The following is a 27,970-nucleotide window of genomic DNA, read 5'->3' as shown; positions in this document are numbered from 1 at the left end:
GAGGACCTGTGCAGAATCACAGTGGCCCGGAGAGGGCTCTCTTGACCCTACAGGTCTTAGTGTAGGGTGTGAAAAACACCTTCTGACAACCTGTGTCATGAATCAAATTAAACATGTTTTTCCACCCACCAAGGGTAGGAAGGGGTCAGTTGAAAGGAAATTTAAAGTCAGAAGTTTAAAACCAAATGTCTTTCTCCCCCATGATCCCTTAAAAGCAGAAAGAAGCTCTGTTCAGCAGAGTATTTGATCTGTGGGTCACTGAAAACCATATAGCCGTTTTAAGGAGAAAGGCACTCAGGCCATGGTGGCCCTTCATGGTACCTCCTGGGGGACCTGCAGTGAGCTTGTTACAGCCTCACGTCACCACCTAACTTCCTACCAGGTGGGGACAACGCTGCTCTGCCCGCTAAGCAGAATCAGGACTTCATCCAGCCGCCTCCCCATGGGGAGAGTGTGCGCCTTCCTCCCCCTGCTCCTGGGGCAGTGCTGAGCCTCTGTACACTCTTCTGTTGCAGAGATACCCACAGCCGCGGGGGCAGAAGAAGAAGAAAGTGGTGAAGTATGGCATGGGGGGCATGATCATCGTGCTGCTCATCTGCATTGTCTGGTTTCCTCTTCTCTTCATGTCTCTGATCAAATCTGTCGCTGGGGTGATCAACCAGCCCCTGGACGTCTCGGTCACAATCACCCTGGGAGGGTACCAGGTAACGGCTGTGCACTTCTCTGGTCCCACCACCTGCTGGCCCCTTCCCTGACACAGGGCTCTTTCCTGATGACCACCTATGGGACGTGTGGTTAGGTGTTGCAGGTCCATATTTCCCACATCAATTTTGACTGGTCACCCAATGTGTGATGTTTGCAACAAGGTGCACAAGACAGTGAAAGAATAGTTCTGTCCCGGTTTTGAGAGATCTCTGCGGCTAGTTGCCTTTGGGTACTCAGTGGGTGATATACATGTAAATGGTTTTCTTTAATCCAGGATGCAGAGAACAGCTTCAGAATATTGACGACACTGTATATCTTTGTTTTTCAGCCTATTTTCACGATGAGTGCCCAGCAAAGCCAGTTGAAAGTTATGGACCAGCCAAAGTTTAATAAATTTGTGAAATCTTTTTCTAGGGACACTGTAAGTAAATGCATATAACAGATCTCTATGAAGATCTTTCATCTAGGCCAGCTTCCTGGTTGTCATATGAGTCACAATCTGCCATGCCTGTGATGGGGGGAAGGACCTTTCAGGGATTATCAATTATGCCCAGCAGCTTCCTGGCCACCTGGCACTTTGATAGTCTAAGACGTTATGTCTATATGGACGCAGTGTTAACAAACATAATCTTAATTCAGAACATTTTATTCTAAGCACAACAGATGTTGATTCTTTTAAAAATTTTTTAAATTTTTTAAACTGTGGTAGATATTGATCCCTTTGACTGGTGGGTCTACCCTGGGAATCTATTCAAAGGAAGGAATTCAAAATATAGGAAAGCTCTGTGCAGGTACCTGCTCGTGAGAGTATCTTCTATGGTAGTGAAAACCGGAAGCCACTTGAGGGTCCAACACGTGGGAACTGGTTGAATAAATCACAGCAGGTATATCGAATGGATTTGATTGGCACTGGCTTCCAGGGCAGTCAGCGGAGGAAAAGGGGCTACCACTTTTTATTTTATTTACATGCCATGTTGTCTGAATATTTTCCAAGCAACTTCTTTTGTAATGAAAAATAATCATTACAAAAACTATACATGGCATGAAAATTTTTCAAGATAAAACAAACGAAAAAGGAGACACACTGTTATTTTTAAAATGATAAAAAATCAGATATACATTCCCTACTGCATAAAACAGTGATAATATTCTGGTGGTGGAGTTGTGGCTGATGTTATTCTTTTCTCTACACTCCACACTTTTAATAATATGATAACATGAGTTTTCATAATTAAAATTTGCTTTACCAGTAATGCTTTTATTTATTTATTTATTTGGTGAGGAAGATTGTCCCTGAGCTGACATCTGTGCCCATCTTATTCTATTTTGTATGTGGGATGCCACCACAGCATGGTTTGATGAGTGGTGTGTAAGTCCACACCCGGGATCCAAACCCGCGAACCCCGGGGCCCCCGAAGCCGAGTGCACGAACTTAACCACTATGCAACCGAGCCAGCCCCAATAATGCTTTTTATTTAAAGAAAGTGATTAGGCAAACTTTTCTCTTTTGTAAAATTGTCAGCCTATAACGCACAGTGTCAAAACTAATCTTGAGGAATGAGCAGCTATGGGGACAGGTCCAAGATGTCCTGGGTGGGTTAAATTTGACTCTCTCATGAGAGGGCCGTTCCCCAATAGTTGATAGATCTCCTTCTTGGTGGGGAGAAAAAGCAACAATCATCTGATTTTTCTTTACTGTTTAACTGGAATGACTCCATAACTGCATTTCTGTGGAAACACCACCACTGGGTCTGGCTATGTGACTGCACATGCCTGTGGGAACATAGTTAGTACAATGGAGCACCAAGGCAGTCCATTACAGAGATCTTCCTTTCATAGGAAGAAGTCCTCTCTGTGCAATCAGTTACAAGGCAGAGTGATCACTCTCTTCATACATCATCATGTATGTGATCTATTTATGCATGTATATTTGTGTGCATACAGGGTGCCATGCAATTTCTGGAAAATTATGAAAAAGAAGACATAACAGTAGCAGAACTGGAAGGAAACTCAAATTCTTTGTGGACCATCAGCCCTCCCAGTAAGCAGAAAATGATACAGGAACTCATGGACCCCAATAGTAGCTTCTCTGTTGTTTTTTCCTGGAGTATTCAGAGGTAGTTACTGTGCTTCCATGCATAATTTCTCCCTTTCCCCCATCTAAACTTGGGGCAGGGGTGGGGGTAGAAGGATAGAAAAATTTGATTAATGTGGATCTTGGTTGACATTACATCTTGGGAGCATCCATTCTAAAGTTAACTTTTTTTTGTGTGTGAGGAAGATTAGCCCTGAGCTAACGTCTAATGCCAATCCTCCTCTTTTTGCTGAGGAAGACTGGCCCTGGGCTAACATCCGTGCCCATCTTCCTCTATTTTATACCGGACGCCGCCACAGCATGGCTTGACAAGCGGTGCATCGGTGCACGCCCAGGATACGAACCTGGAAACCCCCGGCCACCGAAGCGGAGAGCGCACAATTAACCGCTACGCCACCGGGCCAGCCCCTAAAGCTAACATTTTTATTTATTAAATAATCATTTGCCTGAGAATCACTGGCAAAACTAAGAACTTCTTAGTTTTCCTTTTTTTGTATTAACTTCAGTTTTGAAAGAGAGGCTGGCAATGAGTTCTGCGAACATGAGAGAGAGACAGAAAGAAAAGAAAGATGGTAATGGTTATAAAATGAAGCAAAGTCTGGGTGAATTGTAAGATTTCCCTGAAAAGTTGAAGTTTGGTCTTAATAATAAAGAATTTGCAGCCTCTGGAACCTCGGATTCTGACTCCATGCCTCCTCCATGGGGGAAGCCCTCGCAGATCTTTTCTCCAGGTGTGGGGTGTGAGAGCAGCTTGGCAGTCCCGGGATGGGGAGAGCTGGGGAGATTCCTTTCCACCTAACCTAAGCCGATGGCAGCATGCAGCCACTGCTTCTTGTGTAGACAGAGCACATCTTAGGAAAAGTTCTTGCATCCAACACATCCAGCTGGATGTGTCAGTAGAGCCGCTTGGGGGCCTCGATGCATACAGGAGCTAATGAGAGTAGTTTCTCTCATCACAGTCCTGTGACCCGGACTCTGGGCAAGCTTATTTGGACAGGCAAGTGATAGGTTCATTTGGGTCCACAATGCCAGTTTCTAGGTTGGAGTTAATAAAGAATCATGATAGATGGAGAAGAAGCCTTCTGCAATCTACAGTGAATTCACAAGGAAACAGTAAAGAATATTTCAGAGGGAGCTGTTCAGAATTTGAAGAACTCCTTTTTTAATCTCATTTTCTCCTTTTAAATGTTCCAAATTTCTCACATGGAATTCCGTACTGCCAAAAATTTACTTCTTGGCCTTTTTCTGAAGAGCTACCAAAAAAAGAACAACAATAGTGAAAATTAAAAATCAACTTCTGATTGAACATTCTTTTTAAAATGTGGATTTTATTAGTCACCATGGGGACTAGCTTCATTGGGTTACTATAAGGAGTTACGGGAAACTCATGTGAGAGCATCGAGACGGTTTCCTGCGAGTCAGGAGGCTCTGTTCCTCGCGCACCTCTGTTCTGAAGGTGTATGTGGCCTTCCAGGGTTGTACTAACTTGGTGTCTAAGTGGCTGGACGTAGATTTGAGGTGGACACACAGGGTTGGGTTGACACTTGTGGATCCAATGAAAACTTGGTGAGAATAATAAAATGAAGAGTCATCTGAGTTTTTAAATCTCTCTTCCTGACTTCTGAATAATCACTGACATTGAGCTCTTTTTTTTTTCCCCCCGCAGAAACATGAGTCTGGGTGCAAAAGCAGAAATAGCAACAGATAAGCTTTCTTTTCCTCTTAAAAACACTACACGAGAGAATATAGCTAAAATGATAGCTGGCAACGACACAGAAAGTTCCAAAACACCGGTGTAAGTTGATTGTTGCTGTTAATACAGCTTTAATAGATGTATGTATTTGGTACCAAATCTCCATCTACAGATGCATGTGTGCAAGAACTTCAGTAACTGAGTGAATATCTGTTTGGAGGGCTCGCTGTGCTGGATTAAAGCAACTCCATTTCTTCCCTCCTACTCTCTGTCCACTCGCATGGGGAGAGTTGATCTCATCTCTGGGTAGCAGACCTTGCTGTATCTGACCCTACTCACCAGAAGCCAGGGAAAGACCCTCTGCGACCCTCTACCACTGTTATTCTTGCCCCCGGGGTCACTGAATGCCTGGCCAATGAATGGGGGGTGGGAGAAGACAAGGGGTAAAAGGAAATTTTGGGGGCAAAACTACATCTTAACATATTATCCTGCCATACAAATACTCCACTTCAAACAAATCCTGCCTACAACTTTTGATTCTTTTAATTATCAAACAAATCCAAACTGTGATGTGTAGATTCTGATAGGAGAACTAGCAAGAGAAAAAAATGCTTTTGGCGTAAAACTACTAAACGCAGTATTCCCAGCTTCCCCCGGCCCTTGCCCAGGCTGTCCTCCAGTCTGCCCGGGCCCTGTTATAATGCGGTGACAATAGGAACCACCGTGATGCAGTCCTCAGATGTGTCCCTAAGACGGCCTTTGTTAATCCCTAAAGTGGAAGGGCCCTTGAAAACAGTCAAATCCCCCTATCATTCCCCAGGCGAGAACACAGGTCTGGAAAGACGGAATGGCCTCAGGTCACTCAGCTCGTCCACAGCAGAGGCAGGATAAGGTCGAGGTCGCCAGGTCTCCTCTCGACCCTCACTCTGCGTGAGATCAACTCATGCAGTCCACTTGATTACGAATAGTTTTAAAATCCTAAAAATTAAAATGAGAACAGTGCTCAATGTGATTGATAAGAGTTATAGGATCCTGGCAAGAAAGACAGCCCTTGCTTCAGACACAGTCACAGACACGGGAAAATGTTTGTAGCAGGTTTTAAGCCATTAACTAGCTGGTATACAGAGTTTACATGAGTATCTGGATAGAACCTGGTGAATTTGCTCAGCCTCAGAGAATTCTGATTATAATGGAGACCCATAAATTATGATGACTACATGTTGTGTAAATGTGTGAAGACTCTCACCATTATTTGTTTGATATGAGGTCAAAAATAGCAACAAAAAAAATCAACTTTATGTGAGTAAACCAACTAAAACTTAATTACCTCTTTTTTTGTCCTAATGCACAGGACTATAGAAAAGATCTACCCATATTACGTGAAAGCGCCCAGTGATTCTAACTCAAAACCCATAAAGCAACTTCTGTCTGGTAAGAACAGGAGGAATTGTTTCAGAACTTTTTTTAGTCCTTATTTTATTCAGCTTCTACCATTGCATTTTCAGCCTTCATCGAGCTCCTTTCCAGTTTCTTTCCCTGTGTGACATGGCTTGCAAGAAGCCTAAGACTGCTGGCTGCATTCACCAGCCAGAAGGAGTCATTTACTCATCCAGGAGCCATATTCTTCATTTTCTTTCTTTCACTGTTATAGAATGCAATTGACTTAAATTCATGTTTAGTGACTTATGTTACTGATTAATCAGTCTCTTTACTTGTTTCTGTTAGCAACCATATTTTTGGCTGAAAACTGTCTCATACAGTGTTAAATATGAAGGCCCCCCCAATAAGAACAATAAAAAGATAGTAGGAAATATACTTGATTCAGCCTAAGGGTGATTAACTATCAATAGTACTACTCGAGAGACAGTGTCTTCTCAATTTAACAGTGATGGTAGTGAATTGGTAATTTTAGATTCTTTTAATTATAAAGCATTGTGTGACTTAATCAGTTACCTGGAGCAGAGTAGATGTATACATCTGGTAAAGGTAGAAGGACAGTGCAGTTATCCAGCTCATGTTCATTCATTGCCAACGTGGATCACTTAACTGTCGCCAGGCCGTGTGCCAGACCTGGAGACCAGGCTCTGCATGGCTCACGTTTAGCTGGAAAGATAGAGATATAAATAAATAGTTAGAATCCCCCATGGAGATTGCCAGAAATACAGGCAGAAAAGAAGGCTGGAGGATAGCACTGGCTGGAGCCCACATCTGTATGCTCTTCTTCCTCAACAGTAAAAACATATGTCTTACAAGGTAATTGCAAGATGCATTAAGAACTTGGTACAGTCATCCCTCGGTATCCATGGGCGTTTGGTTCCAGGACCCCCGAGAACACTAAGGTCCACAGATGCTCAAGTCTCTTATACAAAATGGTGTAGTATTTGTGTATAACCTACCCACATCCTCCTGTTTACTTTAAATCATCTCTAGATTACTTACAGAACCCAATACAAGGTAAATGCTGTGTAAATAGTTGTTATACTGTATTGTTTAGGGAATAATGACAAGGAAAAAAGTCTGTACATGTTCAGGACAGACGCAACAGTCGCAGGCCTTTCTATCTGCTGTCGGTTAACTCCGCAGATGCAGAACCTGGGGATACAGAGGGCCCACTGTTTTCCCTTTCAATCTGGAATAGTTCTAGAAATGTTTAATTTGACAGTACAGATTGCTCCACAATCAGTCATTCCTCCTGAAACAATTCTGTCCTTCAACAGGCTTTTCCCTGCTGCTTTATCTCAGCAGAATATCTCCCATTGCCTTCCCAGCAGACCCCAGCCTGCTAGGAGCCACACTTTCAACCTCCTTCCTCTTCTTGGCAAAACATCTTGTATTTTCACAGGCACCTTCTTTCTTCCCTTCAGCCTCAAAGAAAGATGTATCCTCTCTCCCCTGCCAGCTCAGCCTCTCCCTGTGCCCTGGGTCCCATCCCTTCCCTGCCTTCATCCCAGCAGCATCCTTTATCTGCCTCCTCTTTGACCAGTTCTGTCCCTCTCCCCACACTAGCTTGTCTGCCTGTGAGTGATCTGAATTCCAACCTCCATAGTCCCTGTTCCCCAGACCACATGGCCTTGGTGCTCTCAGATCCTGCCTACAGCTTTTCTGATGAGCTTCACTGAGCTATTTCTGATCTTCACCACAGGGTATATTTAGCATAGGTTGCTGGTTATCACCAGTTTATGAGTGAGGAAACTGAGGCTCAGGGTGTGAATTACTCAAGTGAGGTTATACAACCAGTATGTGAAAGAACCAGATCGAAACCTGGCCTATCTGGGCCCCAGGCCAGATTTCCCCGCAGAACTGTCTCTAGACGTCAGAACCAAAGTTTTCCTGTTCTTGAATGTTCTGAGTGGTTCACATTCTTCCTGGGCAAGGACTTTATCTTTCCCAGTCTCCTGCCTTTCCTCACTCTCCTTCACCCATCCATCCATCCATCCATGCATCCATCCATCCATCCATCCATCTATCCATCCATCCATCCAACAAACAGATGTTTCTTGCCAGGCACTGTCATAGATTCCTCTGATCTAGGAATTTAGCATGAGATAATGCAGACATGGTTCCTGCCCTCACAGAGTTTACAACCCACTGCCATGTTTCTCAGTGGAGGCCCTATTATCGTTGGCAAGGGTGGCTCTTCTTAGAAAGACCTGTAAAAGACCTGCAATGTAGTCCTAAGCTTTTTGTTGGCCTTATCTTTTACTATTCTTTCATAATCACCCTATGCTTCAACAAAAGCAATCACTGACCATACATAACGGGGGTTTTCAGAACTTTGCAGAGCTTCATGGCATCAACCCTTGCTGAAAGGGTCTCCTCTGCCCACCCTATCTCCACCTATTGAAGTTCTCACTCAGCAAAACTCAGCTCAGAAGTCATCTCCTCTGAGAAGCCCTCATGGATCATACCAACCAGAAGCAATCTTTCTAAGCTAACAGACCTTGTCAGTGCAGGTCTTTGAGTGGTTGCCACATGCCCTTAAATTGTGCTCCTGTCCATGGTCTTTCCCATTGAGATAAGGAACCATACTGTATGCAACTTTCTAACCCCTAGCACCTAACAGAGTACCTTCCTCCTAGAAGATAATCAGTAAATCCTGGTAATGTGAATGAATCAGTCAATTCAATCAAGAGTCGGCGATTTGGATTTTTAAATGTCTAGTTAGTTGTTTAGAACTATCAGCAAAGATGGTCAGGTGATGGGTCTTCCACTCTCCAGCTGTGATTTGGCTGCCATGCACATGTAGTGACCATGACTGACCTCTTTAGTGACAAACAGACACCCCATACACCTCTAAGGCCCACTCTTCCTTTTCCACTTGCATTGTTAGCATGTCCAAATGTCCTTCTCATCCTGGAACCATATGCTATGAATGGTAACCAGGTTTTGTCATCCGAGAACTGTTGATGTACATTAAATTCTAAAATTCTCAAGCTAACTTGATTTTATTTTTCTCCTCTTCCAGAAAATAATTTCATGAATATCACCATCATTTTGTCCAGAGACACTTCAACTAAATCTAACAGTGAGTGGTGGGTTCTCAACCTGACTGGAAACAGAATATACAACCAGCATGCTCAGGCCTTGGAGCTGGTGGTCTTCAATGACAAAGTCAGCCCCCCTAGCCTGGGGTTCCTGGCTGGCTATGGGTAAGGACTCATTTAATGGTTAACAGTTACAGGAGTCTACTTCTGTGTCATATCAAGTTGAGGATGGGAAGCCTTTTGTCTTCTTAGAGTTCTCGAATTTTATAGTTGAAATATTAAAATTCACATATCCTTGGCCCTTCATTTAAAAAAATAAGGAACCAGTGTCCTGAAGAAGTCAAAATGCCTTGTGTGAGTCACAACATTAATAACAGTACTGGAAGCCATATTTTCAGCTTCTTAACTCTACACTTTCCTATTATGGCATAGTTTGATGCAATTCAGTGTTTAAACTTAGAAATTGGCATAGGGTCTCTTTTCTGCTTACATTTACTTCTGACCTTAGCAGATACAGGATCACTTAGAAATCACAGTTTTTGATATGTCCAATGTTACCATTTTACTACATTCTGAGGCTTAAATCTTAGGACGCACACATCTCCTACGAGACACAAATAGAAAGTTTTCTGTTTCCCAGAAAAAGCCTCTTAAGAAATCATTGTCTATCTAGAATTTTATTATAAAAATGAATCTCCATACAGTGACAGATGGCAATTAGACTTGGGGTGGTGAACACGATGTAGTCATTGAAATTGAAATATAATGATGTCCACCTGAAATTTATATAATGTTGTAATTATATTACCTCAATAAAATTATGTTACCTCAATAAAAAGTTGAATCTCTGAGAAAGACAGTATTGTTAAAGTGAAAAGTGCTAGGTATGAAAAGTATATATGGTGCAGTTGCATTTCTACCAAATACAATATGTGGTCTATGCATAGAATATATGCAGAAATCCACCTGAGGTTCATACATGAAACCATTAGCGTTATTTCCAGAATGTGAGATTTCACAGGACTTTGATTTTTCATGTCTTACAGCTTTGTAATGTGTAAATTTTTTTTCAAAGAACGTAAATTATCTTTTTAATCAGAAAAAAGTGAATGTTTTCACCAAAGGGAAAAAATTTAAGCTTTGATAAGTTTATCGTATCTTCTATGAAGTTTGAGGGAAAATGTTATTATTTTTTCTTTTAGATACGTTCTATTAACCATATTTAACTGTTAAGTACAATTTCTACTTAATTTTTTTTCAGTATCATGGGACTGTATGCTTCAGTTGTCCTCGTGATTGGGAAGTTTGTCCGTGAATTCTTCAGTGGAATTTCTCACTCCATCATGTTTGAAGAGCTTCCAAATGTCGATCGAATTTTGAAGTTGTGCACAGATATTTTTTTGGTTCGAGAGACAGGGGAACTGGAACTAGAGGAAGATCTCTATGCCAAATTAATATTCCTGTACCGTTCACCAGAAACCATGATCAAATGGACCAGGGAAAAAACAAATTGATACCTTAGGACACAGACTGCAAATCAAGTTAACATTTGAATTTTCAAAAAAAAAAAAAAAGCACAATATTCTCATAAGAGCTAAACATTTCTAGTTCGATGGAAATGGTTTCTCTTCTGGCAGGTGGCCAAAAGGAGTCAACTTCCTTTTGCAATCAAGCTACCTTGCAAGTTAAGGCGCTATTGAAAAAGTTATTTGTAATTCCATTTCTCTGCAGTCAGGGCTACTTGCTTTATGTTTAGTCAACGGTGTCTTGCATTCTGATTGGCTACGTGAAGGAATCATTGATGGGTCTCTTCCCTCAGAGAAACAGAAGAGAGGGAGAACGAAGAGGAGAGACTCCCGTGTTCTCCCGTGCAGGGCCCGTGCCCCTCCTGCAGAGATGCTGTGATGCAGTATACAGTGCTCTGTCGCCAAAGGGGAGGCTGCTGTGAGGAGAACAGATGGGCCTCAGCACACCCCGAAAGGCAGCAGCAATAGCAGGCTGAAAATTCCTGAACAATTCTGAGGGGAGAGAGACAGGGAGCCGATGGCTGTGAAGATGCCAGTGGAAGGATAAGCCTCATTCTAAGCAAAAAGTGATATTAGCGACACTCTTACTGCCTTATCTGAACTGAAGACTCATAAGAAATCTTTCCATTAAACACCAGTGACGTCTCAGGAAAAAAAAGCAGCAAAACAAATATGTGGACCTCGGCTTTCTGAGGCCCAGCTGGTGACGCCTGTCAGTGGTGGTGGCTGTTCTGCCTCAGAGAGTGACTGCTCCTCTGAAACAGACACAGGCAGAAAGATAAACGTGCCCCCGCTGGGTGTGGAACGCTCAGACTTTGTAGCTTTACTCACTGAGGTCATGAGCTCTCTTCTGCCTTTCCCCAGCCCTCAACACGCTTTTTCCCATGTCAATGATTTAAGGCAATGGTTTTTCCAGTATGTGACATTTTCCTCCCTGTTTTTCAGGTATATCAAAGAGTTTACATATTCCCATTCACATTTTTACATCCGAGACGGGTTTTTTAAGTTCATAATTATGAAAGAAATATGTATATTGAGCTTGGGGAAATAAAAAATAGCCTTTTCTTAAATTATTATTATTGATAATACAACCTCTTCATTAAATAACAATGTAGCATGAAAATTTATGATTGAAACGTAGTTTTCATTCCATATTAAAATACAGTTTCTGAGAAGAATCATTGAATGGACTAGAATGTGTCAAAAAATGATCCTATGTAGTTTGGGTTCAGGACTGACTTAAAATAAAGCACATCTTGCAAAGTCATTTTAAGAATACCCCTCCTTCTGCCTCTTTTGCATGAAATAGGAAAAGTGATCATTTTCAATACTGTGTACAAGGAGTTAAAAAAATTAACTGAAATAAGAATCCACTTCTTATTGTTTTTATTTATTTTTTCACATGTGCGTTCTCTGTATGAATAATATGAACGGGAGACAACTGGTAACAAATTAATTTCCAAAGAGGAAACTATTACAGTGAATATGGATCTTTAAAAAAAATAGCAGAGTTCAAATGACGCCCAGTGTCTTACTAGAGAATTAGTGCGTATTTGTTCTCCACCGTGAAAGCCAGCACACTTCCACCCTCCGAAATAAACACTTCAGTCATTTTAACGACAAACTCAAACCACTTAGGGGAACTCTCTGGACCACGTTCTGATTTCCAGACAACAGGAAGAATCACTGCATATTTCTGGTTGTGAATTCTTTCTTTTAAAGACGTCAACAGGGAACTTCCAGAGAGAGTATTACAGCATGTTTAGCAAAGAGGCAAGTAGGAAGATGCTCCTGAGAAGCAGTGTGAAGGTCAAAGGGCAGCAGAACGGTAATATTCCTCAAGAAAACCGTTTCCCGAGTTCAAGAAAAAAGCTTCCTGGTGTGTAAGAGGGAGAAGATAGAAGACAGAAATACAGATATGTAGAAGGAAAGCACTGCGTCCAGGGAGGCGTGTGCTGGAGTGGAAATCACAGAGGATGAGGCGGCGGCGGCTTCTAGGCCTGCTTGGCCACCATCCCATTGGGAGCTGCGGGCCAGCAGGTAGCTTCCCCTCTCAGCCTCATTTATCTGACAAGGAGAAGGGATTGTCAAGCTGTAACCAGCCACATTCTAAGCCTCAAGTGAGTGCCTGCCCTGGCCCCGTAGATGCCCCTTATCAGAGTGGCCTGCCACCTTAGATAGGGTTCTCTGGAGAGAGCCTCCGAGGACGGTCACCAGAGGACATTTGGGCCAGTGGTCCTGGGAGTTACAGCAGTCAGGGAGGAAGGCAGGATGAGGCAGCGAGACAGGCTGCCTCACCATGCAGCCGAAGCTCAGCTTCACCCAACCCGATGGGGTGCTCGGGAGCTGGGGTGGCCCTTCCTTGTCCCGAGTGAAGGCACTGTCTGGATGCAGGTCATTGCCACAGCCACCCGCCGGGCAGGGCTTCCCCTTTGACAAGGCCGTTCCCTGCGGCTGGAGCTTACTGCCTTTGAGGGTCACGGTCGTGACCCATGGGCACCGATGTGTGGGTGTGCAGAGGGCGTCCGAGGAGATCGCAGTGTCTATCACCATCTACCCTCGGGCCTCTCGGACCCACTGGCTTCTTATAATAAGAGAGTAAGGTCTTATTGCCCTCACCTGAGCAGAGTCAGATGCAGGAGCTGCCGTCTCCGTGTGGCCGCTGTTTCAAGTCCATGTGTGAGCCTCGCTGTCATCCCCTCCACACCATTCTGGATCCTCCTCACCCATATTTAGCCCCTCTGCCATCGCACAGCGAGCCTGGTGGGGTGAGCCGGACCCTCAGCTCTAGGAGTCTGGTTACCAGCCCTCCGCAGGCCACAGCACTGACCTCTTCATCGTTCAGTCTGGCCATGGAGCACCACCTGGTCCCCCAGGGACCCGCTGAGCACCAGCAGATTCTTCCTACCCAGCTGAATGACCGCAGCCCTCTTTCCGATGGCCCTGGTCAGTCACTCCTGCCCATAAGGTGACCCTGTCCCTTGCCGGAACTGTCTTATTGTCCTAGTTTAGTCATCCTTTCTGAAATAATTACTTTCCTTTTTACACTAGTTTTCAAATTCTGATTTCTATTGTTCTTTAACGTCCTCTGCTATTTTCTTAATTTATTGTAGTTCATTTTGAAATATTGGATTATAGTTTTTGCCCATTTTGTGGGCATATCTTGCTGGTAAACTTTTTCCATGTCTAAGGACCTGATCCTGCCCCTTATTGTTTTTCTACTGATAAGAATTCGGTATTGGATTGAAGCACAGTCATTTTCTGTGGCTCCTGTGTGTGACAGTTTTCCTAACTTGGACGTGCGGGGACAGCTCCTCTGGCTCTGTGGCTTTGAGCCCACTCCTGTGGTTCTGAAGTGTTCACAGATGCACCCTTCACTTCTCAGGCCCCGCTCTGTTCTCCTCGCCTACTTTATATGGGCCCTGTCTTCCCAAGAGTAGCTGTTCTGCTCCATCTCTATTCCCAGCAGCTTCTCCTCGACGTGGATTCTGCACCTGGGAGGCGGTGTCAGCCGGTTAGTTGTAAGAGCTCAGCCCCTGCCCCTGACACTGCCCTCCCTGAGTGGGGTGTGCAAAATCCCCTCTGAGCATGTCCAGGGGTCAGCGTGGCCTGTATGGGCTCCTGATCCCAGCTCTGCCAGACCACCCATTGCCTCTCTCTTCTTCCCCCTGCATAGGGGGCGCCCCCACCCGCCCTGGTGCTATCACAGACTCTGGGGTTTCTCCCTGCTGGCCTACTTCTCGCCTGGGGTTTTGGGAGGCAGGGAGGGGATAGAGAGTGATTGAGCGAGCTGCTGCTGCCTTGACCTGCCCTCATTCCTCTAAATACCATATTCAACAGGGAAGAACACATTTAATTTCACAGAGATAACAGTCTTAAATTTCATTGGCTGCTTAAATTAGTTAATTATTTGGCATGACAGTGCTTTGGTGTACTCAGTGTGCACAAATGATTGGTTCTCAGAGCCTACATCATTTGGACTAAAAGGTATTTCTTAAAAATAAAATATTTTTAATTAAAGCATCATTTTAAGTCGTAAGTATCTGTAGTCATGTTCCCACAACTTTGTATTGATCAGATGTGCCTATTCTTCGTCTCTCTTACCAGTATTTTCAAGGAGTGGTTGGTAATCTTCCCTATTGTTTATCTGCTCTCTAGTTATAAATTTCTGCTCCTGTCTTTCTTGTTTCTTCTTTTGCTTACTCGTGTTATTCTTTATTCTTTTCCTGACTTCCTGGGTTGGGTCCAGAGCTCCTTATTTTTCTTTTCTAATATGAACATTTGAGGCTATATTCACAGTGTTCCAAATCAGAAGTGTAAATTCTACAGACTTACAGAAATCATCATTTAAAGGTTTAATTATTTAAATATTGTGCACTTATTCAGCTTGTGAACTCTGAATATTACATTTTGGGTTTTATTCCACATGTGCAACCGTGTCAGGCTGGCCTGTCCCAGACCAGTGGCTTCATCAAGGAGGCCTCCTAGCTCCCTCCTGCCCCCACCAGACCCGTGGCTGCAGCGTCAGAGCAGACTGTCCCATACATTTTTGTTCTTGAATGACCTGCAAATGCAATCCTTTCAGTTGCTGCGGCTCAGTTTTTGCAATTTGAAAATTGACTAGAACCTCTAGCGCTACACAGTGGTTATTTTGAATGCAATGAGAAAGATATTAGTATCTTAAAATATTAAATGGTTATCCTTTATAGTATTGCCTTTTCTAAGCTGTAGTGTTCATACTTCTAAAACTGTCCAAGTTTAGATCTACAGTGAGACTGCGGGACCCTTTGTTTCTTCTGTGGAGGACTGAGCTCTGTCCTAGGGACTTTCACAGGTGGGGTCTCACAGCATTCCAGAAGAAAGGCACGTGTTGATAGCAGAAGTGGGACCAGAGATGGTGAGGAAAGAAGGGGGAGACACCGAGGGTGCCCGTGGGAAGCTGTGGAAAGATGGACTTCCGAGATCATCCTGGGACTCTGGACCGGCTGTTGGCTTTGTTTACAATGTTCGGGAAAAGCCCAAGGAAACAGTTCCTGGCCTCTCTACCCACCCTTCACTGCATCCAAGTGAGCCTGAAGAAGATTGCTGGAAACGAGTGTGGGAGCTGCTAGAATAGCAATGGTAATAGGTAACGCTCGATTAGAACTGGCTCTTCTTGTGATGCGCCAAACCCTGTGCTAAAAGCATGAGGACTCAGAGGCGTAAAGAAGCCTTAGGATGAGCCGGGAATTGACTCGTTTCCCCCAGGAACCCGCCTGCCCTGCAGGAACCCCAGCCTCCTGCTGGCATAGCCTCCCCACTGAAGTCTGCTTCTCTCCAGCCTCTGTCTCTGCCCAGCCTAGGCCTGGTCAGCCCTCCACTACGTCAGTAACGTGAGCACTCCCCCTTCTCAGACCTCACTGGACCCCTAGATTCCCAAACACCTTTTTGGCGTATTTAGTGTCAGGTTAGGTAGTACTGAGCAATTTTTCGTCAAGCCCACCTTTTTGTCTCCTACAATATTTTTTTCCCAGGCAACCAAGTTTCTGGCAGGGAAACGTACAATGAGACACACCCTTTTCCACATGGAGGTGTCGCTGAATTTCTCAAGTAATGGGAGAAAGAGGGCAATAGAGGCAACCCTCCCTCTACACCTCACCCGGCTTTCTCTCAAGCCACTTGCTCTGAGGTCGGAAGGCCAGGTGGCTGCAGAACCTTGGACTCTTCTAATAAGCACAGAGCATAAGAGAACATCCCTGGTCTGAAGTGCCACCCAGGTCAAATGTGGGTAATTGAACAACCTTCCAAGGAGTTATAGGATCTCTCAGGTTTCATTTTTAACCTAAGAATCTGATTTTTGTGCTTGATGGACTGGTCTTTCCATATTCCTTGACAATCTCATAAGTTAGCTCAGATAAACAAAATAATGCTACAGATATGGGCAATATAGAAGAATATTACTGTTATAGGATCGGTGACTTAATTTACTACATCCTGATGTTCTGACTTCTGTTAGGATCAATGACTTAATGGACTACATTCTGGTGTGAGGACTTTTCTATCACAATCAAAATGAGCCTGGGGGAACATGTCTGATGTTGACAGTTGGCTAAATCTTATACTGCCCTTAACCAGTCACCCCATTTCACTGACACTAACAGTGAGCATGCACACCTCAAAGCCAGTACTGTGGAAGGGAAGACAACCTCCACCCGGCTCCTGTCCCGGGGGAAACTCTCGTCCTCTGCTCACCTGGCTAAGCCAAGCCCAGAGTCCCTCCACGGTTAGGTCACTTGCTCTCAGCCACATGTAGGAGAAGTGCTTTCCTAAGCCACTGAGATCATTGGCCACCCCTTGGCAACGTCTTCTCCTTGGATAAGCCAAAAGGCAAGAAGAAAAGGGGCTCGATTACTTTCCAGACTGGAGGTTGTGTCTCTGTTCCTGACTGTGGTGGACTTGCCAGAAGAACATTTTTGTGTGAAAGTGAGGGTGGAGTGCTCTCTGACAAGTGGCTCTCTGGTTCTTCCCTCCTTTACTGTGTCTTCTAGAGAAACAACCGCCATGTGTTGACATTTTCATGGGGACAGCCTCTTCACATGGGCTTCACATGGATTATCTCTTTTAGTGTAGCAAACCAAGGGGGAGGGACTGTTTTTCTCATTTTACAGATGAGGAAACTGAGGCACAAAGAGTTTAAATACTTTTCCCCGTGTGACATAGCCAGTGCTCGTAAGCACCCATGCTTCCCGCCATACTTGGAACCACCTTACTTGGAACCAAATCCCCCATATCAATTTCCTAGTTACAAAGAAAATCATCATGATAATAGAGAAGGGGAGATATCTGAAAACCTGGAAGAAGATCATTTTCAAGTAACTTTTTTGCATGTGGAATAAAGTACTGTCCTTAATCTCATGATAAATTATAAAATGCTCGTCTCATTCTTAATCTGTTCTTGTATGCCAGATCTATTTTTCCTTTTGTGTTTGCATGTTTTTAACAAAAGGATTAGTTGATCAAGATGGAAAAATTAACGTACTTGAGAAATGTGGGTATCTCAAGGTGTCATGGTTTCTACAGGTGTCTATTGAATAAAAGCCACTAGGTGAAATAAACAAATGTTGCTCATCTGAATCAAAGCCCTTCCATCCAGGTATGGGAGAAAGTAACAGGGTGGCGGATCTGAGCCTCCTACTGTCAGACGGCCTCATTTCAGAGATGCTGGACTGCTGCCTGGAGAATGGGGTCAGTCCACTGTCATGATGGATTAGACATGGTGGCCACGGTCACTACTTCACATTCTTGCTGAACGTGCTCCCTTTCAGCCCACCAGACCTCTACCACTTCTATCGTGCTTTAATATCTAGGCCTTTCTCCTTACTACTCCCGCAAAAAGCCTTAAATCTTTTACAACTACATCCTAGTAATGGACTACTAGTCTCCAGTCTGGCAACGAGAACCCCATGAGATCCTACAGGTTGTGTGTTCTGCAATTGGTCCTATCAAAGGGTAAAACCACTAGAATTTGTAGGTGAGGATTTTTAGTATCTTTCAAATGATTAGGCTTTTAGTTTGTCTTTTTTCGAAAATCAGAAAGTTTGAGATTCATAATGGATGTGGTAATTGAATAAATAAAACAGGCGTTGTTTTCCTAATAAAGCAGAGATATGGACTGTGATCAGGCTTTTTAACTCTAACATCATGCCTCAGCAACTCCTGCAATTATCCCATAGTGCAGCAGGCTGATTCTCAACCTTAGCAGCACGCCAGATACTCAAATGGAGTTTACAAAAAATGCAAATGCCCAGGTTTGCATTTATCTCAGGGCTTGTCAACCCAAATCTAAGGATGTGGGGCCTGAGCACGTGGAGTCTTAAAAGCCCAAAGGGTGACTCTAATTTTTCAATAAGGTTGAAATTACTGGTTCTGGAGAACTCTGCTCTCATCAAGGTGACATTGTAACGAAAAAAAGAAAAACAAAACAGCAAAAACAAGTACCACATGTTGAGTATTTAGGAATGCCCAATAAAGAGCTCCTATTTTGCCTTCTTGGGCTATGAAACAAACTCTGAACCAAGAGGAAAGGGAGGGAAAGATGAGAGACTGAAATGTCACCTGTCCCCTTCACAAAAATGAACTCAACATGGACCTAAATATAAAACAAAACTACAAAACTCCTAGAAGACAACACAGGAGAAAACCTAAATGACCTCGAGAGTGGTGATGACTTTTTCAATACAGCACCAAATGCACAATCCATGAAAGGAATAATTGATAAGCGGGACTTAATTAAAATTAAAAACTGCTCTGTGAAAGACACTGTCAAGAGAATGAAAAGACAAGCCGCAGACTGGGAGAAAGTGTTTGCAAAAGACGCATCTGATAAAGGGCTATTTCTAAAATATACGTAGAACTCTTAAAACTCAACAATAAGAAAATAAACAACTTGATTAAAAAATGTGCCAAAGACATTAACAGACACCACACCAAAGAAGATAATACAGATGGCAAGTAAGCATATGGAAAGATGCTCCACATCATGTGTCATCAGGGAAATGTAAAAAAAACAGTGTTGAGATGCCATCACACGCCTATTAGAATGGCCAATATCTGAACACTGACAACACAAATGCTGATGGGAATGTGCAGCAACAGCAACTCTCATTCATTGCTGATGGGAATGCAAAATTGTACAGCCACTTTGGAAGACAGTTTGGTGGTTTCTTACAAAACTAAACATACTCTTATCATATGACCCATCAATCGAACTCCTTGATATTTACCCAAAAGAGTTGAAAACTTATGTTCACACAAAAATCTGCACATGGATGTTTGTAGCAGCTTTATTCATAATCGCCCAAACCAGGAAGCAACCAAGATGTCCTTCAGTAGATGAATGGATAAATAAACTGTGATATATCCAGTAAATACAATACTATTCAGTGCTAAAAAGAAATGAGCTATCAAGCCATGAAAAAAACAAGGAAAAACCTAAATGCATATTGCTGAGTGAAAGAAACCAGCCTGGAAAGGCTACATATTGTATGATTCCAACTATATGACATTCTGGAAAAAGCAAAACTATAGAGACAGTAAAAAAATCAGTGGTTGCCAATGGTTAGAGGGGAGGGAGGGGTAAATAAGCAGAACACAGAGGATTTTTAGGGCAGTGAAAATGCTCTGTATGATACTATAATAGTGGATACATGTCATTATACATTTGTCCACACCCGCAGAATATACAACACCAAGGGTGAACCCTAATGTAAACTATGGACTCTGGCTGATTATGATGTGTCTGTCAATGTAGGTCATCAGTTGTAACAAATGGACCACCCTGGTGGAGGATGTTGATTGATAGGGGAGGCTATGCATGTGTGGGGCAGGGAGTATATGGGAAATCTCTGTACTTTCTGCTCAATTTTGCTGTAAATCTAAAACTGCTCTAAAAGAATAAAGTCTTGATTTGAAAAATGTCACCTGTAATATTGATAAAATCTCAGCTGGGAGAATGAATTTGAGAGTGAAGAGAGACCAGGAATGCTATGGTGATGATAATCCTCCCCATGGAAAAACCATACAGAGTAGGGGGAAAAAAGTCCTCCCAGTTTTTTGTTCTTTAAACCCCTTAGGCCTAGTCATTACCCTCTGGTGAGCCTAGCGTGTGGCCATCCCACTAGAGGGAGGAAGCCAGCCTAGTAGCCCCATCAACCCTCCTGCACCCACATTGGTGGGTCCATCCTTCAAGGCCAACCACACCGATCCTTGGGATGTCCTCATGGGGCCTCACGGTCAGTCTCGATTTTGTCCCCAGAAGGTTGTGAAATAGCTCAGAACACTCTATTAATTAGTAATTTCTATACCTAAGACCAAAATTTCAGTCTCTATTCAAACATCACAAACTGCACCCAGGCACTTTGTCCAACGTCACCTACATGAGGCTCTGCCGTGAAATGAAATGACAGTGTTAATATACTTCAGAAACAAAATGCTAATGTGGAAATGTTCCAAATTTAAATACAGACCTCTTCTCATTATTTTTCAGGGAAAATTGAAAGTTAAAATATTAAACCAAGAACCAAAGAACATTAATTAAATTCTCTTACCTTCACGAGTGAAAAATCAAAGAGATTAACGTTGTGCCCCGCCTCCACCACCCCCAGTTTATGACTCTGGTCAGTCTCCACCTGAGGCGTTCTCAGCACCTTAGAGGCCTTGCGGTCACCTCAGGAAAGCAGCTTGTGTTGGCTGCACAGCTTCAGTCCTTCAGATGTTAATTCAATTCAACACCACATTTCTGATTGTGCTTCGTTTTTTAAAGAATCCAAAAATCAGTAGGACCCACAGAACTTGCCTAGACTAACTGAATTTTAAAACATGACAAGTCCCTGCCTCCCCTGTTATCCCAGGCAAAACTATGTGCTCAGACCCGTGAAGAGTGTTGCCAAAACCTGGAGCAGAGGCTCACTGGTGCTTGAGTGGAGAGAAACAAGAAAATCCTGTCGGTCCAAGATTCTCTAGGAAGCCAGTCCATGCGGGGCAAGCGGAATCCATGACTGTGACCTTAACTCAGTGGAGAGACATGTCCCAGCGGGTGGTTAACTTTGGCTCGGTGCATTTGCCATATTGGGGAGAAATCCACGTTTGCATCCTGCCCCCGCTCTAAGAGAGACGAGGCTGCCAGGGAGCCAGGGCTGCCTTCCTGCGGAGCGTAGAGGTTTGCAATGATGGCAACTCCAGCCCCAAGATCTGATTGGGGATTTTCTTCTTTCCCCACCAATATCTTAGTAACTTCTCAATTTCCATTCCCACTTTGTGCCTCATATTTCTGCATGCTAAAATGCCGTTGGGTGTACTTTCTATTTAAGCACAAAACAGCAGTGTTAGTCCTGAGCCACAGTAACTGCTTTCGTTGTCCCTTATCATAGAGTTATTTGACCTCTGAAATTGGCCTCCTAGGGAAGGATTCTTCCTCATGTGCAATTAATTATCCAGACTATGGGGAGGGGATTGGCTCTTGAGTTTGGGGACCAGCTGCATGAAAACAAGGTGAGCCTCGCCACAGCCTCTTCCTTGGGTGCAAATGCAGACAGCTGATATAGTGCCACCACTGTATGGCTGTGTGTCCCTAGCACTCAGTGGTGCCCACAGAACACAGCTGACTCGCAGTTCTAAAGCAGCGCATATGCTCCCAGGTGTCTCAAGACCATAAAGACTCTGCCTCTGCAGTGCTCGTTGGCTGAGAGCGTGTGGCCCACGGAGTCTACTGAGGCCCTGGGCAACCCCCACATGGGCTAAGGCCAGCACCACCAGCCTGCTCCGAAGCTGCTCCCCTGGCCAAGGCCACCTACACGGCCTACCCCGTGCTGAGGCCTGCATGCACATCTGCGGGCAGGCTCAGGTCGGCCCCTGGAAGATGAACCTCCAAGCTGAACTTGTAACCCCAGACCGAGCAGCAGCAGCTGCATCCTGAGGCCACGTGTGCCCATGAACAGGCTCGCCTTGCTGAGGCTAAGGAGGCCGGCCTCTGCAGAGCCCTGCGCACCTGCATTTAGCCAAGCCCTCCTGGGGCTGAGGCCTTTCTGAGGCCTTCACCCCATCCCAGCCCTCTAACTTCTAAGGCGGGCACATGGAGCCCTGCTTCCTCAGAAGGACAGAGCAACCAGAGCTGGAGGTTCCCACCCAAGTTAACATATTTGCACGTGCCATTCATGGATTAAGGCTCCAGGCCTCTTTGCACAACCGTCTGAATCTATCTGGGAGGGCCACCATGATCAGAGACAAGCTGATGGCGCTGGTGAAGAAGCTGACCTTTCCTGAGAGGCTGAGCCTGCATTTTGTCATCCTGCTCGTTCCTGCAGTTCAGACAGGACAACAGGAGGGAAAGAGATGGGCATGGCCCAGAGGCCACACACTAGGGAGCCCAGTCTGACTTGGCTGGGCCCCTTGGTTTCATCGCCCTGATTGGTCTCACCAGGCCCCCTGGAGGACTGACCCCTGGGCTTCTGCTTTCCTGGGTGAGGGCGTGGGGTTTTATTTTGTTTGTTTGTTTTTCAGAAATTTTATTGCTCAGAACCTTCCCTCCTTAGGCAACGGCAAGAGCTTTGGAAACCAGCCCTCAGGGACAGAGCCAGAAGCACTGGGCGGGAAGGGCAGAGCGTGGCATGTTGGTCCATTGTCATGTGTGCAATATGGCGGGGGCGGGTTGCAGAGTCTTCTAAGGACCCAGATGTGGCCCCCTAGTGCAAGGATCACAGGCCAAAGCAGAACAGATGAGGTCAGCCTTACCTGGGGTGAGGGCTCAGTGCCCCTTGGCCTTGCCCTGGGATCCCTGGACCTCCAGGGAGCTGAGCGCCATCAGACCCACACTGATGGCACAGGTGGTGAAGCAAACGACGCAGAAATCATAGAGCATGAAGAACAGACCCGGAACAAGCCCCTGCAGGATGCCCGGACAGCCCGAAGAGGAAGCAGGGCCCACTCTGGAGGGACCCTGCTCATCCACGGGCCATGGGCCAGGGGCACTCGGCAAGCAAAGTGCAGGCGGCCCAGGCCACACTCAGAGACTGGACTGCATTCCAGAGGGACTGAGGACCACCAGGCTTAACACTCATGCCCTCCCAAAGGCATCACTGGTCGAATCTTCTCAGAGGGAGGGAATGAGGATTTGTTTGACTATAGACACAAAAGTCTGGACTCTAGTTATCCAAGACACAAAAGCATGGCCCTTCTGGGCTCCTCTTCCGAATGCTTCTTTCTTTTTCCAAATGTTCCTTAAGTTCCTTTTGAGAATAGCAGTCTGAAGTCAGACAGAATTTGCTCACTGGGAAGCGGAAGCCCAGTGGTTGGTCCTCCCCAAGAGGCTGGTGAGGCCAGTGGAGGTGATGATACCAAGAGAGAAGGCCAGGGCAGTTCAGACTGTGCCCCAGTGCATGACTGCTGGGCCATGGTGGCAGTTCCTTTGCTCAGAACTGTCCTCAGGATTTCAACAAATGCTCATTTAATGAGCATTATGAGTGAGATGACATGTGCAGGAAGGTGAACCACCCATGGCTATATTGGTTGAAATATCTAAGTTGGTGTGTGTGGTGGGGGGAAATTCCGTGCTTATTTTAATGATCCATTACAACTTCACAACTACATCTTAGATTATTAATTGATGTGTTCATAAGATTTTTAGTAAGTATTTAAATATTTGAAGACAACAGCAAGAGAGAAATACAAGTTAAAATATCAGTGAGATCGTTTGCTTTCTAACATATTGGCAAGGAATACAGAGACTTCTAATTCCCGGCGTTGCGGAGATGTGCAGAGAAATGGGTGCTCCCTCACCCTGGCTGTGGAGTAAATTGGCACATCCTTTCTGGAGGGCCATTTAGCACTGCGTATCAGCTCTCACAACCCTGCCTCCTCCTAGATTCAACAACTCCACTTCTGAGAATTTCTCCAAAGGAAACAGATGAACTTACACACAGACATCTCCAAAGATGTTCACCTCTGTATTGTTTACAATATTCAAACACTGGGGAAAAAACATTCCAAAAGAGAGGATTAGAACACAACACATCCACAAAAATTATGATACACACCTATGCTTATTGATGTGGAAAGATGTTCTTGAATATATTGTTAAATACAAAAAGTAGGTTACAAAGCAGTATTAACAGTGTGATCTTTTTTTGTCAATACATGTAAATAATAATAATACTATATTTATTAAGAACCTGCTATGTGCCATCCACTACAGAGCTTTGCAGAATATTTATTTATTTAAACCTCCCCAAAATTCTATCCTAGATGAAGAAACTGAGGCACCATGGAGTCAAGTAATTTGCCCAGTGTTGACCCCGCTGGCAAGTGACACAGCCTGGCAGGTTCATTTCAGTGAGCTCAGTAGGCCTGGTGGCTTGGAACCCAGCCTTGTGTCAGCAAACACCCAGATTCTGGAGGAGCATTTAGTCAATTTATTACATCAAGTGATGTAATGCATAGAGAGAGAGGCCCAGAGAGGTAGAGATTTGAAAGAGGCCACCTATTCTATTCCACGTATCCACGGGCTCCGTGCGTGAGTGTGGTCTCAGACACCTGAACCCACGAGGTGGCCTGGCCCATTCACAGTGAGCACCCAGGATCATCCCCTCCACAGGCTCCATGCCCTCCCCACAGCCTCTCAGCCCCATCAGTATCTTTACTCCTCACCAGGTCCTGTCTCACGTTCTTCCTTGCCGTCAGTGTGCGTGGCCATCATCCTCTGCTAGATCCAGTTTCAGCTGCTATTTGGGAGAGAGAGGGGTGGGATTAGAAAAAAGCTGAGGAAATGGGCTTCAGTTTTCCAGAATGGAAGGGGAGAGGGAAAAGAGGCCCTCCGTGTGATCTGAGCTCCAGGCAGAAACCCTAAGCGATCACAGGACCTTCCCCACTGTGGAGATTCTTGTCTTACTGGAATATCTCCTGTGTTGCCTTATCTAAAAGAGTTTCGGTCTCCTTCCCTGTTGAGTTATATTTTTAAAAGACATCTTTCCATTACTCAGGGTTCTCAGGCTCTAGGCTTATTAATGTTGCCTTGGGCGTGAAGAGGATACCACCCAGTCTCCACACCTGAGAGGCGAGCCTGTAAGCTCAGAACAGTGCAGGAGCTTCAGGGTCACGGAAGGAATGTAAGGGCCTGACTGTCAGTGGAGGATCAACCATGTGAGCTCTTCCTCATCAGTAACCCAAGTCCCAGGGTGCAAACAAGACAAGTCATCGTCCAACAGAGCAGCACTGCTCCCGGGGACTCCCATGCACCTGAGATAACAAGACAACCTTTGAAAAGTACTTAAAATACCACCAGAAGCTTCCCTAAGAATGCATCTTTCTTCTGATGTTTCTGTCTCTCTTGCCAAGCTCACTTTGTGGATGATGAATGTCACCATCAGTGACAAATGTCATTCATGCCCATGGATTTAACACCCCCCCAGGCAGGCAGCTCTAGATCTCTAATCTGACTTCTTTCCTTACTGTCACTCCTGCTCCTTTCAACTGCTCAGAGGGATTCCAGATTAATGATCCATTGGCACTTCAAATTCAATATGCCCAAAACCAAAATCATGATTTTCACCTCCAGAGCCCTCTTCATTTTCCTGCCTTCAGTTTGTTAACAATACTCACTGCTTCAGGCTAAAGACCTCAGAGGGTCTGAGACTCACTCAGGCCACGAAGTCAAGCAGCTCCCTGTCTGGTCAAGTCTCTGGAACTTCTGCCCCTCTCGTCCTGTGGCCCTGCCCCTCCCTAGTCAGGCCATTCCTGTTGTTTATGCAGCAGCTCCCACGTGGGCTTTCAGCCTTCTGCTCTCCACTCACTCTATTCCAGGAGTTTTTGTACCTGCCCGATCATCAGAATCAACAGAAGAGCTTTGAAAAACTATTGATTCAGAACCCTACAAGACTCATTTATTGGATCATATAGATTTAGGGCCCAGAAATATCTCTTTTCATCAGTGTCCCAGCTGATTCTGAAGTACTGGTCATTGATCTGTGTTTTGGAATGCTATGCCTAATCCACTGCCTAGTCATCAAAATCACCTCTGGCTCTTGTTAAAAAATATAAACTTCTGGGGGCCTGCCTGGTGGCGTAGTGGCTAAGTTCGTGCATTCTGCTTTGGTGGCCTAGGGTTCGGTGGTTCGGATCCTGGGTGCAGACCTACACACCACTCATCAAGCCATGCTGAGGTGGCATCCCACATAGAGGAACTAGAAGGACCTACAACTAGAATATACAATTATGTACTGGGGCTTTAGGAAGAAAAAAAGGAAAAAAGGAGGTAGATTAGCAACTGATGTTAGCTCAGGGCCAATCTTCCTCAAAAAAAAAAAAAACCTTATCATATTAGGTAGCTTTCTCAAAAAAAAAAAAAAATACACACTTCTGGACTTCATGCTGCCCCCAAGACTCTGACTTAGGGGGCCAGCATCCAAGAATCTACATGTATTTAAATCCTGCCAGATGATTCTGACACCAGCCAGGTTTGAGGATACTCCCTTCCCATCCTGTTTCTAAGGGAGCCTTGCGAGATACCTCTAGATCTAAAGCATCATGACACTGGATGGAACGTGTTCAGTCGATGTTGGTTCTGCCTTCCTTCTATCCAAGCTGGCTGTCTACCCTGCCTGGCTCCACAGTTGTGTCTTCACCACCCTCAAGAAAGGAATGTCTAAAGCAATTAAGAAACTAAAGTTCCAGAGATGGAAGGTACAATCCATTTCCCTCGCATTCACTTCCTTATCATTTCCACTTTCTCCGGTGTTGGTCAAATGTCTAATGGGAAAATTAGGTCAATTTTACTGAAAAAGGTGAAAATTTTCTGCAGCCTTATAAAAATGATGGCTGACAAGGGAAGTCTCTAGGCTCAGAACCCAGTAGCCAATCATTGCAAATGTCCGGTCGGCCTCATTAATAAATGATAATAAACGACAATAAATGATGCACAACCAGCGGTCCCAAGCCTGGTCTCTAAGCTAACCAGAGAAGGCAGTGAGTCGCCCACTTGGTATGGGTTCACAAACACTAAGAAGGCTCTCATACCTCATGTGAAATCATTCTCCTCCCACTAGATTATACTAGAAATGATTTTGTAAAGAAAAAATAAATTTGCTGTCTGTAGCTAGAGAGAATACCTAAATGTAAGCACACTGGGAAGGGTAGCACATTGCCTTGAAGTTAGGCTAAGGGGTGGATCTCTGAGAGTTCGTTCTGATGTATGGAGGGCAGGTGGGTAGTAAATATGAGAGAGTGAGGGTAGGGGAGACTGGAGTCACCCAGGGAAGGACACCCCAGGGACGATGCCTAGAGAGCTTGGACCAGCACAGAGGCCTGCATTCAGACTAGTCTACAGGATGCAGTATTCAACAAAGTACACAAAAGTTGGAGACTACGACGGCTTTTTACCAAGCCTAAACCAAAGCCAAATCCGAACTGCATACACTTCCAAGTGTGGAAACAGACACATTTAAAATCTCGCTAAATAAAATTGGTTTTCATCTACTAGCTTTTTCATAATTCATTCATCTGTTGATATTTTTGGTACAATCTCAGTGTCAGCAAGGTTTGTTCTGGGAAAATTTTACGTCCATGAATGTTGTTCCATCTCCATGTAGGAAGGCTTCATGAAAAACAGAGGCCAATTAAGCCATGGAAAGTTCTAGGGTAACCTCTCTTGACTCCGAGTGCCTCTGGCTCTCAACTGGGCTGCTCCGTGCAGCCTGCTCTCCCCTCCCCAGCCCGGAGGGGCTGCCCAGAGCCTGACCTCTGAGGCTGCCAGCACATGTGCAGAGCGCTCCACGGGCCAGGCCTTCCTCCAACACTAACGATGCATTAGGGAACAGCACGCCAGCAGTATTAAATTATGAATTATGCTTCTTCGTGGCACCCAGACTGATGCAAGCAGTGAGATATTGATGAGCCTTGCAGATGGCTGTGCCTACGTTGTTCAGCAGTGCCCTGAGCCCTC

General features: G+C 44.7%; 1 protein-coding gene across 1 annotated transcript in view; it reads left to right on the top strand.

Moving 5' to 3' along the window:
* The window catches only part of PIEZO2 (piezo type mechanosensitive ion channel component 2), a 190,011-nt gene that overhangs the window by 112,193 nt on the left and 49,848 nt on the right, over window positions 1-27,970 (top strand). The window contains exons 28-33 of the mRNA XM_058556541.1: window positions 516-704; window positions 1,034-1,126; window positions 2,650-2,822; window positions 4,467-4,595; window positions 5,845-5,924; window positions 8,959-9,142. Of these exons, the coding sequence (XP_058412524.1) occupies window positions 516-704; window positions 1,034-1,126; window positions 2,650-2,822; window positions 4,467-4,595; window positions 5,845-5,924; window positions 8,959-9,142 (848 nt within the window). The remainder of the gene's footprint in view (window positions 1-515; window positions 705-1,033; window positions 1,127-2,649; window positions 2,823-4,466; window positions 4,596-5,844; window positions 5,925-8,958; window positions 9,143-27,970) is intronic.

This window comes from Diceros bicornis, chromosome 16 (assembly GCF_020826845.1).
Source record: "Diceros bicornis minor isolate mBicDic1 chromosome 16, mDicBic1.mat.cur, whole genome shotgun sequence".
NCBI classification, from domain to species: domain Eukaryota; kingdom Metazoa; phylum Chordata; class Mammalia; order Perissodactyla; family Rhinocerotidae; genus Diceros; species Diceros bicornis.
The sequence above is the reverse complement of the archived record's forward strand: the minus strand, read 5'-3'. Positions and strand labels throughout refer to the sequence as shown.